The sequence below is a fragment of the Punica granatum genome, chromosome 2, assembly GCF_007655135.1.
Source record: "Punica granatum isolate Tunisia-2019 chromosome 2, ASM765513v2, whole genome shotgun sequence".
Classification (NCBI taxonomy): Eukaryota; Viridiplantae; Streptophyta; class Magnoliopsida; order Myrtales; family Lythraceae; genus Punica; species Punica granatum.
In genome coordinates, this window is record NC_045128.1 from 1,768,971 (window position 1) to 1,786,187 (window position 17,217).

At 38.2% G+C, this 17,217-nt stretch overlaps 1 protein-coding gene and 1 long non-coding RNA gene across 2 annotated transcripts; one reads left to right on the forward strand and one right to left on the reverse strand.

Moving 5' to 3' along the window:
- Positions 1-3,280: 3,280 nt before the first annotated feature.
- Positions 3,281-5,657, reverse strand: LOC116197306 (F-box protein At3g26010-like). Its single transcript, XM_031527404.1, has 2 exons — positions 4,192-5,657; positions 3,281-3,873 (listed from the first exon to the last, which is right to left on the reverse strand). Exon 1 carries the CDS (start codon positions 5,480-5,482, stop codon positions 4,199-4,201), a length of 1,284 nt encoding a protein of 427 aa, XP_031383264.1. The 5' UTR covers positions 5,483-5,657; the 3' UTR covers positions 3,281-3,873; positions 4,192-4,198.
- Positions 3,433-4,079, forward strand: LOC116197307. The gene is made up of 2 exons (XR_004155020.1): positions 3,433-3,625; positions 3,741-4,079. It is a non-coding gene; the product is annotated as an uncharacterized LOC116197307 (long non-coding RNA).
- Positions 5,658-17,217: the final 11,560 nt, after the last annotated feature.

Consider the following 17,217-nt stretch of genomic DNA (forward strand, 5'->3'; position numbering starts at 1 on the left):
ATGCATTTAATCAGTACTAAATGCTTGAATTAAAATACTAATAAAATGCTGGAATTTTAGTACTTCACTTACTACAGAAATACATAAGTGGAATGACTTAGTACTTCTAGTTGTTAAAATGGCAAATTACACCATATATTTTAATGGTTTCATGACTTTTCGAGATCTATCCTATGATTTAATTTGTACGGGAAAAAGTCCATGATTTGCAGTTTGTGTAGTATATATCTCGTATTCTGTTTTTCCATTAGAGTTGCTGACCTGACACATTTGAGGGTTAATGGTGCCTACTTGGCAATGAAGTGGGCCCATCTTTGTCACGATGACACTTTTTCTAGAATAGATTTAAGAAAAAATTCAAATCATGTGATAAATTTTAAAAAATATTCAAATTATGAGATAAATTTGAGAAATATACATAAATAAGTAAAACAACCATTAAAGCAATACACATCATAAACACCGAAAGACTAGCTACGATACATTTATAAAGCAACCATCAACTAAAGTAACGTGCAACATCCAAACACATAAGCAAGTGCAACCCGAAATACATAACCAAAATGTTACTGATTGGTGCAATCATTAATTAAAGCAAAAAACACATGAGGTCGCGTGTCATGCGGTTTTGCGTATAGAAGTGGTTATGATAATAGGAAAAACGAAATAATTCATTAAAAATAGAGTATAGAAGTTTCACTAATAATGATCATAAAATCTTTTATTTTAAGATCGATGTTTTGTATTGCTGCACTAAGTCCTATTTCACCGATAATTTCACGCAATGCATACAGTCCATCTGCTAGGGCCTTAATGTCGAACTCATAATCAAACTCGCATCCCAAAACGTGACACTTAGTGAGTCTTTTAGCATGGATGACACTTAGTGTAAACATCACATGGTAGTCAATTCAAATTTCAGTATTTTGATTATGTATTTTATGTTCCGTTTGCTTATGTGTTTGGATGTGGCACTTTGCTTTAAGTAATGGTTGCTCTCTCTCTATATATATATTGCAACAAGTCTTAGGGTATTTATGATGTATATTGCTTTAATGGTTGCTTTATGTATTTATCTATATTTTTCAAATTCATCCCACTGTTTGTAGATTTTTGTTCACATCTATTCCATGGTTTTTGTTTTCTTCTCAAGTTTATCCCAAAGGATGAGCCCATTGGTCTGCCATGTAAGCACCGTTAACACATAAACGTGCCACGTGAGCAGGCCTGGCGAAAAACCTAACGCTTGAATAGATATGACACACAATGCAAATCATGGACATTTTTACGTACAAATTAAACCGTAGTATAGATATCGAAAAATCATGAAATTATCGGATATATGATGCAATTTACTCTCGTTAAAAATGATATTTTTATGTACTTAGATAATTCAAAATTTTTGAATGGAAATAATAAGAAATCTAAGATTTTGGTATTTCACGTACTAAAAGTATAACTAGTGGGTTATTTACCCCAAAAAAAAAAGAGTATAACTAGTAGTGAATTAGTTTAGTACTGAAAGAGAGGAAGGAGGAAGGGGGAATGGCAGGCTGTGTTCTTCAGCCATTGGATTGGAAAAGGGGAGATCCAACGGCTGAAGATGGCGTCACAGATTTTTCCTTTTAATTAATGGCGACAAGTCGAAACAAATTTAATCCCCAATATTTCACAAGAGTTTCACCACCCCAACCAACATCAGATCGATTTCCACCATTAATAGCACATCACTCCTCCATATCAGTTGAGGTCAGGCAACCCACACGCCCCACCATCCTTGGCAAGAAACACAGGAGAGCCACTGCTTCGATTTTGTGGATAGAAATCCCTTAATATAATAATTAGTTTACATCTCGTTATGTTCTATCATTTAATTCATTTAAAAAATCATGAAAAAATTATAAAATTGATCATTTAAATTTGAATACTTTTCTATTATTATTTTTTTATCGTTTAAATCTTATATCTTTGAATATTTTTCTGTGTCAGTCATTTTTTTTAATTCGTTTTCATCATATACTTTGATTACTTTTCTATTTTATCCTTTTATCATATTTTTTGTTAAAGAAAATTTTAACTTTGATCCTCAATCTTTTAAAGTTTATTCTTTTATCCTAATTCTTTTTTAGTTCAAATTTTTCTTAATATTAAATGCATTGCTTCTTAAATTTCTAACCCTCAAATTCCCCTAAAAGTGCCCACACAACATTGTTTAAATTTATAAAAAAAATATTATTTTAATTCTAAAAAAAAATCAATATATATTTTGAAAGGGATGATGGTAAATTGAGAAGGACAGAGGCGGCGGTAACTAATAGAGGACAAAGTCAAGCACCACCACCCTAGGGGAGGTTGCCTTACCTACACCTCCATCCTCAATTTCACTTTGTCACATTATTCCTTGCATCAAGGTTTACCATGTCCTCACTTAGTGCGTCACTACTAACCTCATAGGTGTGATTCGTGGTTATCTAACCACAATCGTCTTTAATTTTCCTCGTATTTTTTCATTTCTTTACTCACAAATTTAAGAAGAGATTATCCCAATGTAAACCGCTATTGCCCCTGTCGAGATTGCCTGCGACCTAAATGCTCAACCCTGCTTATTCTCTTGAATAGATTCACGATTTTTCTTTTATTATTATGATATATTTCGTGATATTTTTAAAATAAAATAATAATCTTTTTAATTTAAGAATGTATATTTTATGAGAATTCGAGGGGTAAAAGTATAAGAAACAAAACATTTAATATTAATAAAAATTGAACAAAATATAAGAATTATGATAAAAAGTAACTTTAAAAGGTTGATGATTAATGTTAAAATCATCTCTAATAAAAAAATATGATGAAAGACGAAAATAGAAAAGTAATCAAAGTTACAAGATGAAAATGAATCAAGAAAAATGAGAATGATTAAAATAGAAAAGTATTCAAAGGTATACAATCCAAACTATAAACAAATTAAAAAAAAGGACAAAAATATACAACCATCCAAATTTAAGGTATCAAATATATAGTTTTTCCAAAAATTATAGATCCAATAGAAATGAGTAAAACGCTGCACTCCATAATGAAAAAGGATATATGCGCACAAATTTGGAATCTTCACATCAAGGCATTATTAATTTGTCGATCACAAAAATATTTGGAAAAAAGAAGAAGTACAGATTAAATATATGTCTGTATTTTGGTAGGATAAATAATAAATGTATATCTGTTGGGCAGACGATCGCAAAGTATGTTCGCAAAATTGCATGAGGTACATGGTCAGTGCATAAAATGGAAAGGTGTAAATACTGATTGGTCATTATTGCAAAAAGTAGATAGATATTTGAGCACGTGTAACCAATGGCAATTAACGTCTACCGAAAAAAAAAAAAAATAAATAAATAATGGCGATTAATTATTGCCAAAAAAAATTATGGCATTTAATGATAAGTTCTCTCTGACTCAGTCAAAGCCAGCACATTCCTCACCGCACTGAATCGTCATCGTATCCGGCGCCGTCTGCCGTACGTCCTCTCCTCTCATCCCGCCATCGTCTGTTTCTTCTGGCGCTTTCAGTTGCGGGGTTCCATACAGGCGCGGCGCGTCGCTCTCAACGGGGCCACAAATGGCAAAGGTGACCGCCTCCAGCTGCTGTTCTGTGGCTGTGGCCGCTCTCACCTCTCCTAAAGTTCGTCCTTTTATGGTAATTAAAAGAACCCGTGACTGAATTATGCTGATTGATTGTGCAGAAATCTATGGGGATGGAATCAGAGATTTTGCCGGTTATGAGTGATCGAGATTTCGCGTTGAAAGATCCAAGCTTGAGATGCACGATCCAAAGATGCCAAAGCTCGGGAAATAGGGGCATTTGTCGTCAATGATCTGCATTGAACAATTATTACTACAACCTTTGGTAATACTAGTTAGTCTTAGGACATTGCAATAAAATCTTTCCAGTTTCGGACATTGTCAGGAATTTTCGTCGTTAATTTTAGTAAGGAGAAAGAGCAATGCTTGTAAATGGAATCGCGGCTCTAAATTTGGATCAACACTATCATACTAAATGCACATAAATTTATCTCTGCCTATAGGAGGAACTGCAAAATTTGACTAGCAGGATGCATAGAGATACAGATACCATATAGTCACGCTCCTACATATTTACGGTGAGTGCAAAAAGTGTGGATCGGGACAGAGTACCCCGGAGTCAAGTATCGTTTATCTTCCAAGTGGGGCGGGGAATGGAGACCGGCCAATTGGGGAGCACGAACGGCATCACGCTCTCCCACGAAAGGCCCCGGAAGCTGCTGTCCAGTTCGCAGAAGACCTCTAGCCTTCTCGCTTTCATGTCGTAGGAAGCAACGCATTTCGTGTTCCACACATAGACGATGTTGGGATCGGATGGATGGAAACTCAATGGTAAGAAACGTCTGTGCGGTTCAGTCCCGCCCAGGCGAGCATCCTTCCATTGTATCTCACTCCATCTGCAGCTGTGCACGAGAGACCACTGCCCTCCGTCGGAAGGTTCTGCGAGCTCCCACACCTTGAGGGTGGGATTCTCCCACGCTTCCGATACGGTATAATGCCTCAGCTTGTCCCTAAACACATCACAGAGTTCGAACCATGGGGGCAGTCGGTCAAGCTGCCGATCAGGCAATCGCACGATGCTGAGTTGATCGGGGCTTGTATACGGGTTGTAGGCGATGACAACCCCTTCCTGATAATCGGGTAGGTAGACGGTTTCCTTCACGATGACTGGCCTCGCGAACCGAAAGTAAGGGAACTCTTTGGGGAAGTAGGTGGGGCGTGGAGAATAGAACTGGTAGTTGGTCCATAAGCCAAGTTCTGAAGAGAAGACATCCACGAAGAGCTTGGCTGGGTTATCGAGTTCCTGGCCTACTCGGACCACCTTGTAGCCCTTCAATTCACCTTCCTCGATTTCAGTTATTAGGCCCTCGCTGGTCGGCTCGACCCAAGAAATGCCTCGGGGAATAGCTAGGCATTGAAGGGTCAAAGGATCGTATATGTAGTAGATGTCCTTCCAGCTCTGGCAGCACAGTAATAGCCCATTGCTAGATCCCAGGATTTGAAACGTCCCGAGGCTCGAATGCGAAGGCATAACCGTAAACCGGGGGAGGGGACAATCCCCGTCGGACCCACAATCGAATCCCGTCCCTTCCGGGATGTCTTCCGGGACCCGCGTGTAGCCATAGAGGAGGGTCCAAGAAGGAAGTGCTCCATCTGTGAGCATGAGGAACCGACGGCGGAAGGAGGGGTGTGAGAGCTCAAGAAGCCACCTCCTGGAGACGCACTTGAGCCGGAAAGCGGACTTCATGGGCAGCCGGAGTAGAATCTCATCGAGCAGCCACTCAGGTAACTCTTCACCAGGGCCGAAGTCCGGTAAGATTGAAGAATTCACGGGCCGAACTCGCCGGCTACTCAACCAAAATCGATCCACGGATCGACCATTGGGCTCGGCTGTCTCCTCCATGCTCGAGATCAGTAACTAGAGCTGCTTAATTTTTGTGATGGGCAAAATTAAGCAGTGGGATGGATTAGTTCATTGTTGCAAAATCTAAATAAAAAAGGACAGAGAGATGGGGGGAAGCGTTAGGTGGGAAAGACATTCTCGTGGTGCGTTTGGCTCGTTTCTCTTTTATTGGGGTGAGTGGTTCTGCTTTGTTCACCGATATTAATAATTGAAAACATTATTATATTATATTATATTAGGTTACGATACGTTATATTACATTATTGTACAAGACAAAAATATTCCTGGCTTTGTAAGTGCCGAGAAGTGACCGCAGAGGCATATAGCAATTTGGCATGTCTCAATGTTTTGGGGCTCGTTTGGTTTCAAGATTCTATTTTAAAATTATAATTCTAACTTAACTCTACTCACTACAAAACAAAATAACTCATACAAAGTCAAAGAGTGGGTCCCATTTATACCACTTTTTTCCACAACAAAACAACATAACTTATACAAAGTCAAATGGTGGGCCCCATTTATTCCACTCAAAATCAAAATCAAAATCTGATTTTAAAATCCTACTATGAAATCAAACGCAATCTTGATTTTCATGGCACTGAGCCTACAAAATTCCAATTACGGCGTCTCTGCAACTTTTTCCTATAGAAAAGAGATTTATAACTCTAGTAAAAAAACACATGGGAATTAAAGAAGTACGAAAATTCTGGCACTGGCAATAGAATCTGCACCTTCTTGTTTTCATGCGAGGATGTATCCACTGAACAACTTACATCCTCTTTCCCAATAGTTTTGTAACAATTTTTTTTTCCTTTTCCAGTATGCACTCTTATATTCAAAATATCCTGAGGAGTGCAATTCGAGTCAGATTGATCAATTGAGGGGTAAAACCTTTTCGGTATGAATTTTTTTAATCCATAAAATTCAAATCGGATATCTTATTTAAGTGAAATAGATGAAATCACTTGAATCGATGCACTTTATATTATGAAATTTTTGTAACTTTAGTCTTTACTGACCTCTTGACAATCATTGAAGGCTGTTGAAAGTCGAAACTTTGAGCGGCATACATACTTATCACCTCCCCCTTGATTAAATTAGATAAAAATTATAAAATAACGAGAGATGGGCTGCCTCTAGAAAGAAAACCGGCTCCTGAAACATAAGATTTTCCCCTCTCCTGCAATACATAGCAAAAATAATAAAAATAAGTGAAAGACATAACATTAGTGTTCATTCTCAAACATATGAGAAGAAACAATGCATATGATTGGTCGATGCACTCAAGAACACGACCAATAGTACTACCAAAGAAAAAAAAAACGATCGATGTAGATTTTACATGGTTTACACATCCCCTACCGTCTCCATTTTAAGTCCTGCAGAATCTCTTCATTCCCCGTCATAAACAAGTGTCAATGGATAGGATCCATTTCTTGTATTTTTTTTCTGGTCAATTTTGAACAACAAACATATCGTAGGCCCCATGGTCACGGATTTTAAGAATAATCAGCAATGGCTGGTGGGTTACATGGGAAATTTGGCACCAAAAGCAACGTCGAATTGCATTTTCAAATTTTATATGAATATTAATAAGATTAAGTGCAAATAAATATATCATTTTATCTTATAATTAAATTGATTAAGATTTAACTTTAGAAGAAATATATCTATTTAAAATATAAAGTACTTTTGTTTTATAAGTAAATATAAAGTACTTAAATTAAATATTATAAATGCATACATAGTTGCATTTAATATATATAAATTTAAAAATAATTAACTTAAATATAGGTTAACTTTAAGATAATAAATCATATTGCATTTAATAGTACATATAAAGAGAATAGTATTCGTATAACTAAACATTTAACATATACATAGACATAATTATATATTTATGCGCACACTAATACCTTGTTTGGATAATAGGGAAGTGGTGAGAAGGAGAGTTTTGAACTTCTATTTGACCTTCTTTCCCCTTTCTTCCAGCTTCTCTATTCAGTTTTGCTCAATTCAATCAGAGAGTAAAAGAAACATATTCAGAGAAAAAAACAAGTTGGATTGGGGGGAGGGTGGTGAATTTTTTAGGGAAAGAAAATATGATCGTCAATTTTTTAACTTTATTGCCCCTAACTTGTGAATTTAAACCTATATTTATAAGAGTTTTATTACATAATTCAATTGAATTATATATATACATATATATATATATAAACTTTTCATATCTTGAGATGCTATTTACAATAACACGAATTTATAGCTATATATATTAAATATATACCAATCACGTGAATTTTTTAGGGAAAGAAAATATGATCGTCAATTTTTTAACTTTATTGCACCGAACTAATGAATTTAAACCTATATTTATAAGAGTTTTATTACATAATTCAATTGAATTATATATATACATATATATATATATAAACTTTTCATATCTTGAGATGCTATTTACAATAACACGAATTTATACCTATATATATTAAATATATACTAATCACGATTAATCCAGCTAGGTTGAAAACTATTCATGAGAATACTCCCTATTGAGTCACATGTACGGCCTATGGTCGGACTTACCTATCCCATGAGCTTACAAGGTGTTTACGTGGACTATGAGATTAGTCAGACGAAACTCGGACACCGTCATTATCCAAAAAAAAAAACTATTCATATAATTAGTAAATTTTCTCATGGACATGCCAGGTATATATGTGTTTGGTGTGTGTAACTCGTGTGGGAAACTACTCATGGAGAGAGAATAATAGTATTTTTCTTTTGATCCTTCTAGAAGGGGGAAACCTCGTATAATTAATTGTGAAACCAATGGCAATGTATACTAGGTTGGGTCACCTGCGCTGCAACGTAACATTTTGCATTCTCCCGCGGTACACTGCAAGAATAAATAAAAAAACATCTTGGTGAACGACATAACATTCGCGTTCATAAGAAATTTCTCAATCTCAAACATGAGAAGAAACAATTCATGATTGGTCAATGCTATAGCCAAACATGACCAGTACCGATATATACATCATTCCATATGTAATTCCATCACGTTCCAACGTTTCCATTTCCCGTTATGAGCAAATATTATCGATTCAGTCACGAATATTATTCTGCTTTTTCCTTTTCTTTTCTTTTTTTTTTTGTGGAAAACTGCAGTCCTAATAAGAATAGGAAATAAGAAATAAAGGGACACTCATGAAGTCCAACTATTAAGAATCGAATTTAAAATCTCTTTTAATTTCAAACCGGAAATAAGTGCTGTTGTATCAGACCCCTTTCTTAATACTTGTTGCCAAGTTTCAACAACAGACAGACCGTAGTCGGAGGCCCACGATCATGGATTTGTTACAATGACTAGACAGATAAATAATTGTCTAAATCATCATTAATAATTCTCGTCCAGATTTGGTCCTCAAGGATTTCTTTACTTGTAGTTTTTCTTGAAATCGGTAGGTTCTCTTCGATGCCATCGACATAAGGCCATGCTTTCTCCTTCACCTACATTTTGTTTCATTATCCTTTCTAATTCTTTTTAATTAATTAAACAAACATTTCATTACAAAAGGAACCGGCAATATTATATTAATCAATACAAAAAGGAGCTAGCCAACATATAGTTAGCGTATTCAGCATCGGGACAACCCAAGAGGAATCTTCCGATGATTAATGACGTATTAGAAAAAGAATCGGCTGGAATGATAAGCAAGGGGGGTTTCCATGGTCGAGCCTTTTGAGTCGGGCCACGCAGATTCGGTAGCATTTATATATCTGTTACTAGGCTCACCTGCACTGCACAGGAGGAGGTATTCTGTCATTCAGTTGTACGTGATCAGAGCATCTAATTAAAAAGAAAAAGGCAATGAAATTCTTAAGAGCAATTATTCTCTAATTAAAATACTTTCCTTTTTTATAGTTCTTTAAAATAAGAGAAAAAAAATAAAGGAAGAAAAATCCGACCGCAAAGAAGTGCGGGTCCGATCATGTTATATTGTAATACAAAACACAAATATTCTTTGCTTTGTTAGAGCCCAAAAGTGACCGCAGAGGCATATAGCAATTGAGCATGTCTCCATGTTTTGGTTTTTATGGCACTGAGCCTAATTATAGGGCATCTGCAACTTACTTCAAATAAAAAAGAGATTCATAAGTCTAGTAAAAGCACATAGGGAAGAAATTAAAGAGGTACTGGAAATTCTAATAATAACAATTGAATCATTTATTTTAGTTTCATGTGAGAACATGTTGACTGAACAATATCGTCTTTCTCAGCATTTTTGTAACTTTAGTCTTTATTGACCTTTCAACAATCTTGACAATCAATCATTGAAGGTTGTTGAAACTTTGAGCAGCTTACATGTTTTTCACCTCCGCCCGATTAAAATAGATAAAATATAATAAAATAACGAGAGACGAGCTGCTTATAGGAAGAAATTTGGCTCATGCGATCTACGGGCCAAAGCTTAATATTGCTATTCATTCATTTACTTTCACGATTCTTTCGAAGCAGTGTTCATGTTTCATCATGAAAAATGTTGTTAGGGTTGCGGTTTTTGAAGGTGTTTTTAATTTCCCTTATTTTTCCTAATAATTATTTGTTCTGAGCTTCAAGTGGAAATGGAATTAATTAATGTCATTTTCAGATGCACGTATATATGTTTGAGACGGGAAACTCGTGTGGAAAAACTATTCATGCAGAGAAACTTATCTTAAAAAAATAAAAAGAAACAAAAAAGAGTAGCTGTTAATTTGTTCGTCCTTCTAGAAAGGGAAGACGTCATATAATCGTCTGGCAATTGTATATACTCTATTGGGTGACCTACAACGTAAGATTTTACAAGAATTATATAAAAACAAGTGAACGACGTAACATTTGCGTTCACAAGAAACATGAGAAACTTTTTTTTAGCTTCAAGAACAGACATTGTTGGGAAGGGATGTACTCAACCAAACAATAACGCAGCGATTAATCTTCCTCCCCTTCTAGTGTAATCGAGATAGGAACTAATCAAATCAACCAACTAGCAGTAAAGTAAAAGAACACCAATAATTTTACGTGGAAAATCCCGATATGGGGAAAAACCACGGGACCAACTCCGAATCAACGATCCACTATGAATGAAGGTTATACAATGTCTTTCATCAAGGGTAAACCCTTGGATCACCAAACTCAAGAGAAACACTCTCTTGGATCACCCAAATACTAAATTCGTCACTCACACCGGGTGGTTCACAAAATCAGCTGAAACAGCACCTACAGAGCTCGAATAGAAATTCTGACCGTTCAGAAGTTAGCCCCACGTGTTGTGAAGCTGCTGTCAAAATTTCGTCCCAATCGGAGTTCGTTTGATGTCCCGATCGAGGTTTGATCTCCAGCTGCACGCTGCCCATGTTTATCCGATTTTGCTCTGTTCTTTTGTTGCTGCTTCTGCTGATCTGCTGCTTCTGTCTGCTGCTGCCGCACCTCCACTGATCTGCAGCTGTTCTGCTGCTATTTATTCCTCAGCTAGTTTGCTGAAATATTAACCCTAACAAAAATGGGTTCTTGGGCCTATTAAAGCCCGATAAAAGCCCAATACAATTTGAGCCCAACTTCCTCCAAATTGGAGGGATACCCAACAAACTCCCCCTCCCGACTATTTGGAGGCTTCAAGCATACCGGCTATACTTCGGCAAACATGAAGTTTCTCCCTAGCGAGAGGTTTTGTCATCATATCAGCTCCATTCTCATCGGTGTGCACTTTGTCTAGCTTCACCAGCTTGGACTCCAACACATCTCTAATCCAATGAAGCTTGATATCGATATGCTTCGACCTCGAATGGAAAGTGGGATTCTTGCAAAGATGAATTGCGCTTTGACTATCACAGTGTAGAGCATACCTTTCTTGCTTCAAGCTCAACTCCTGCAAAAACTTTTGCAACCACAACATCTCCTTGCAACCTTCGGTCACCGCAATGTATTCGGCTTCCGTTGTAGACAAAGCGATGCACTTTTGAAGCCTTGACTGCCATGAGATAGCTCCCCCTGCAAAAGTCATCAAGTATCCCGAAGTGGATTTCCGGGAATCAATATCTCCTGCCATATCCGCATCCGTATAGCCCACTAACTCCGGCTTACCAGTGCCAAAGTGTAAACACACCTTGGATGTTCCTCTGAGATACCTTAGAATCCACTTAACTGCATTCCAATGCTCTTTCCCCGGATTGGAGAGAAAACGACTAACCACACCAACAGAATGAGCGATATCTGGTCTTGTACAGACCATGGCATACATCAAACTTCCTACAGCTGATGAGTAAGGAACTTTCTTCATCTCTTCTTTCTCCTTCTCACTTGTAGGACATTGCTTCTAGCTAAGTTTGAAATGAGAAGCAAGTGGTGATGAAACTGGTTTAGCATTACCCATGTTGAACCGATCCAAAATCTTCTCGATGTACTTCTCTTGAGAAAGCCAAAGTTTTCCACTTGATCTGTCACGAGAAATATGCATCCCAAGGATCTGCTTTGCCGGTCCCAAATCCTTCATGGCAAAGGACTTGCTGAGCTCTTTCTTCAACTCTGCAATCTTGCTCATATCATGACCGACAAGCAACATATCATCCACATATAACAGTAAAATGATAAAATCACCATCCGAGAATTGTTTCACGAACACACAATGATCTGAAGTTGTCCGTGTGTAGCCATGGCTCAACATGAAAGAGTCAAACTTTTTGTACCACTGCCGAGGTGCTTGCTTAAGCCCATACAAGCTCTTTCTCAGCCTGCACACCAAATGCTCCTTACCTTTAACTCGGAATCCTTCAGGCTGCTCCATATATATTTCTTCTTCCAAGTCACCATGCAGGAAAGCTGTTTTTACATCGAGCTGCTCGATCTCCAAGTTCAGACTAGCTGCCAGTGCGAGAACAACTCGGATCGATGACATCTTGACAACGGGCGAGAAGATCTCCTCGAAGTCAACTCCTTTCTTCTGGTTGAAACCTTTCACTACCAGCCGAGCTTTGTATCGAGGTCGCGAGTTCTCTGTCTTCAACCTGTAGACCCATTTGTTCTTCAATGCTCTCTTACCTTGCGGTAGCTTCACTAGGTCATACGTGTGATTTTCAGACAAGGAGTTCATCTCCTCATTCATCGCCTTCAACCAGTGCTCCTTGTGCTCATGTGCCACAGCTTCATCATAGCACTCAGGTTCTCCCCCGTCAGTCAGTAGCACATACTCATGAGGCGGATATCTTGTAGATGGTCGTCTTATTCTATCAGATTGTCTAGGTAGATCTGCAGGCTCTAACTGTAACCGCGAGCCTGTATCATCCGTAGTCACATCATCATCTACCTGAGGAATCTCACCCCCAGTCGTGGTTTCTTCATACTCACCAGGTACCTCTTCCACTGGATGCTCTACATCAACCGGTACAGGAATAGAGATCTCGTGAGGATTGCCTACTTTGGCCTTCTCTAACTTTTGCAAATCCTCGATTGTCTGGTCCTCAAAGAAGACAACATCCCTGCTCCTGATGATCTTCTTGCTATCAGGGTCCCAAAGCCTGTACCCGAACTCTTCATGTGCATAACCCAAGAAGATGCATTGTTTTGCCTTGGCATCAAGTTTTGATCTTTCATCTCGAGGAATGTGAACAGATGCCCTGCACCCGAAGACTCTGAGATGCTTGTATGATACTTTCTTGCTGGTCCACACCTGCAGGGGTACATCTCCATCAAGTGCAACTGACGGTGTAAGATTAATAAGATCAACCGCTGACCTCATTGCCTCGCCCCAGAAAGACTTAGACAGTTTCGCCTGAGAAAGCATACAACGAACTCTCTCAACAATTGTGCGATTCATCCTCTCTGCAAGCCCGTTCTGCTGTGGTGTCTTTGGTACCGTCTTCTCAAGTTTGATACCGTGAGTCCTGCAATAGTTCTCAAAAGGACCCCTATACTCACCACCATTATCAGCTCTTACACATTTCAGCTTCATGCCCGTTTCTCTTTCCACTGCTACATGGAAGTTCTTGAAAATCTCAATCACCTGATCTTTAGTTCTCATAGGGTAAGCCCAAACCTTCCTGGTGTGATCATCTATAAAGGTCACAAAATAGAGAGCACCACCAAGAGATCTATCCGACATGAAACAAACATCAGTATGCACAAGGTCAAGTATATGATCGCATCTAGAGGGACGACTTCTAACAAAAGAAACTCTCCTCTGCTTACCAGCTAAACAGTGATCACAAGTGCTCAAGTGCATACCTTTAACGGGCAAAGACTGCTTTCTAGCAAGAATTTGAATACCTTTCTCGCTGATATGTCCGAGTCTCCTGTGCCATAGCTCGATAGGATAATCCTCAGCAACATTAATTTGACCGGAATTGTGTCTGGCACGCAGCCTGTAGAGAGTGTCGGTCTTCTGACCCCGTGCCACAATCAACGAACCCTTGGAGAGCTTCCATCTCCCATTACTAAATTCGTTACTGTAGCCTTCATCATCAAGCTGACCCGTCGAGATTAGGTTAAGGCGAATTTCTGGAACATGCCTCACCTTCTTCAGAAGCAACTTGCAGCCAAGCTCAGTCTCTAGACAGACATCACCAGTACCGACAATCTTGCATGACTGTCCATTTCCCATTCTCACATAACCATAGTCCCCGGTAGTGTAAGATGAGAAGAAATCCCAATGAGGAGTGACATGAAACGAGGCACCTGTATCTGCAACCCAGGTAGAGTCCTGACATGTGAAATTCACATAGGCTTCATCACAAATGATGTAGGTCTCTCCATCAGATGCCACTGCTGTAGTACCTTCTTCCTTCTTGCTCTCACCGTTGCCATTCTGATTTTTCTTCAGAGCTCTACACTCCCTTTTGTAGTGTCCCTCCTTTCCACAGTGATAGCAAGTGACCACTTTCCTCGTCTTCGACTTTGATCTACCCCTCGATTTGCCACGTGAGTTACTATGCTTGGAAGAGAAATTTCTGCTTTGACTTCTTCCCCGTTGTTCAGTAACCAAAGCTTCAGACTGAATGGAAATCCCCGAGCCTTTCCTTCTAGTCTCCTCATTAAATAAACTGTCTGTCACCGTGGCCAACGATAGCTTCCCGTTTGGCGCAGAATTGCTTAATGCAACCACGAGTGTGTCCCAATTATCCGGTAGAGTCCCTAAAAGTAGACAAGCCTGCAACTCATCGGGTAATATTATCTCCAGGTTCGTCAACTGGTTAATAATATCCTGGAAATTACTCATGTGCGCAGCCATATCACCTACATCCTGAAAACGAAGATGAACCAGCTTCTTCAAGAGGAATGCCTTATTTTGCGGTGTCTTCCTCGCATAGAGATTTGTCAATTTATCCCACAAAGCTTTTGCATTTGTCTCCTGAGCAACATGATGATAAATACTATTGTCTATCCACTGCCGAATCAAACCAATAGTCTTCCGATTTGTGCGTTCCCAAGCCTTGTCATCCTTATCTTTGGGTTTCGCGGAATCCCCTTCAATGGGATCGTACAAATCCCTGCAAAATAGAAGATCCTCCATCCGAGACTTCCATATAGAGTAGTTGGTTGCATTCAACTTGAACATAGATCCTGTAGATTCCTCCATCTCGAAAACACCGAAAAACTCAAACTTCTCTAACCCGAGTCTCTGATACCACTTGTTGGGAAGGGATGTACTCAACCAAACAATAACGCAGCGATTAATCTTCCTCCCCTTCTAGTGTAATCGAGATAGGAACTAATCAAATCAACCAACTAGCAGTAAAGTAAAAGAACACCAATAATTTTACGTGGAAAAGCCCGATGTGGGGAAAAACCACGGGACCAACTCCGAATCAACGATCCACTATGAATGAAGGTTATACAATGTCTTTCATCAAGGGTAAACCCTTGGATCACCAAACTCAAGAGAAACACTCTCTTGGATCACCCAAATACTAAATTCGTCACCCACACCGGGTGGTTCACAAAATCAGCTGAAACAGCACCTACAGAGCTCGAATAGAAATTCTGACCGTTCATAAGTTAGCCCCACGTGTTGTGAAGCTGCTGTCAAAATTTCGTCCCAATCGGAGTTCGTTTGATGTCCCGATCGAGGTTTGATCTCCAGCTGCGCGCTGCCCCTGTTTATCCGATTTTGCTCTGTTCTTTTGTTGCTGCTTCTGCTGATCTGCTGCTTCTGTCTGCTGCTGCCGCACCTCCACTGATCTGCAGCTGTTCTGCTGCTATTTATTCCTCAGCTAGTTTGCTGAAATATTAACCCTAACAAAAATGGGTTCTTGGGCCTATTAAAGCCCGATAAAAGCCCAATACAATTTGAGCCCAACTTCCTCCAAATTGGAGGGATACCCAACAGACATATCTTAGGCCCACGATCATGGATTTTTGCAGTAACAATGGAAAGATAAAATAATTGTTTAGATGATCATTTCGTCCAGATCTGGTCCTCCGGCATTTCTTGACTTCTTGTTTATCCCAAAATCGCTTGATTCTCTTCGATGCAATTGATGAGAGGTCACGCTTCTCTTCCGCCTATATTTATTTCGTGTCCTTTTATTATTTATTATTTATTTTCTGTGCATATTCTAATATTTAAAAATCTAATTTATTTATTTTTCGTGTGTATTCTTATATTCAAAAATTTAATGAACCATGAATAATCCAATTAGGGTCGAGTTGGCCCACAAAGAGATAAAAATCTAGCAATCACGATTTTTTTTTCATTCACAAAATTCGAAATTGAAATTTTCTTTTAATAAAATATATGTCAAATCGCTTGAAATAATCTAATGAGTTATTATTTATTTATTTCTTTGCGGGTGAAATTCTTCTTCATATTTATTTAAACAAACCTGCCTTTACAAGAAACCGGATTGTGATCTCTCTCTCTCTCTCTCTCTTTTTTAAGGCTAGGGCAAGAAGAAAACTACAAACACAAGTGGAGCGAAAACCTTTGGTTTAGTGGGAAGAAGTTAAAAGCGGAATCCATACTACACACACTGCTCCAGAAACTTAAAGTTGTCTTTTGCTTTACAGATAATTACTGACAACAAAAGTTTACAACCTTTAATAATGCATTGGAGTCGAGTAAGGACTAAGGAATGTAGTATAGTGGAGCCTATATTCATGTAAAATTAGGATATTATAGATTCAAACCATATAATTCTTAAACCCTTTATTTATAATATAATAAATAAAGAGGCAAATCTTGAGAATCACCAAGAAAATCTAAATTATTTCTAAAAAGAATAACCTTAATAATTTTTTAGACTATTTCTAGAATCATATCATTGTTAAATCCACATCTATATCCATAAATCTATCTATCTATCTATCTATCTATAATTCTATAAACTATAATTAAAACAGGTCCCTTGGGACCTATGGGGGAGAGTGGGTGGGTTTTTCCACCGCACCCCCATCCTCTTTTTTTTTAATTAAATTTAAATATTTTCTTTTAATTTTTTTTTAGTTTTTTCTTCGACCTTTTTTCTCGGTGTTATTTAGATTCGGTTGACAAGATACCCGATAATTTGGTTGACATCTCAGTTTAAATGACCATCATGATTGGGTCAATTATTTCGAGAAACACTTCATTCCACCTTAGTATTTGAAACTTCGTCTTGGACAATATAGCGGATAACTCGATTAACCCCTCGCCTAAATGAACGATCGTCATGGTTGGACTGATATATTTTTTTCTCCAACTTTTAGCTAGAAATTTTTT

Excerpts from the sequence above, each read along its gene's own strand:
- LOC116197306 (XM_031527404.1), bottom strand. The coding sequence starts at position 5,482 with ATGGAGGAGACAGCCGAGCCCAATGGTCGATCCGTGGATCGATTTTGG.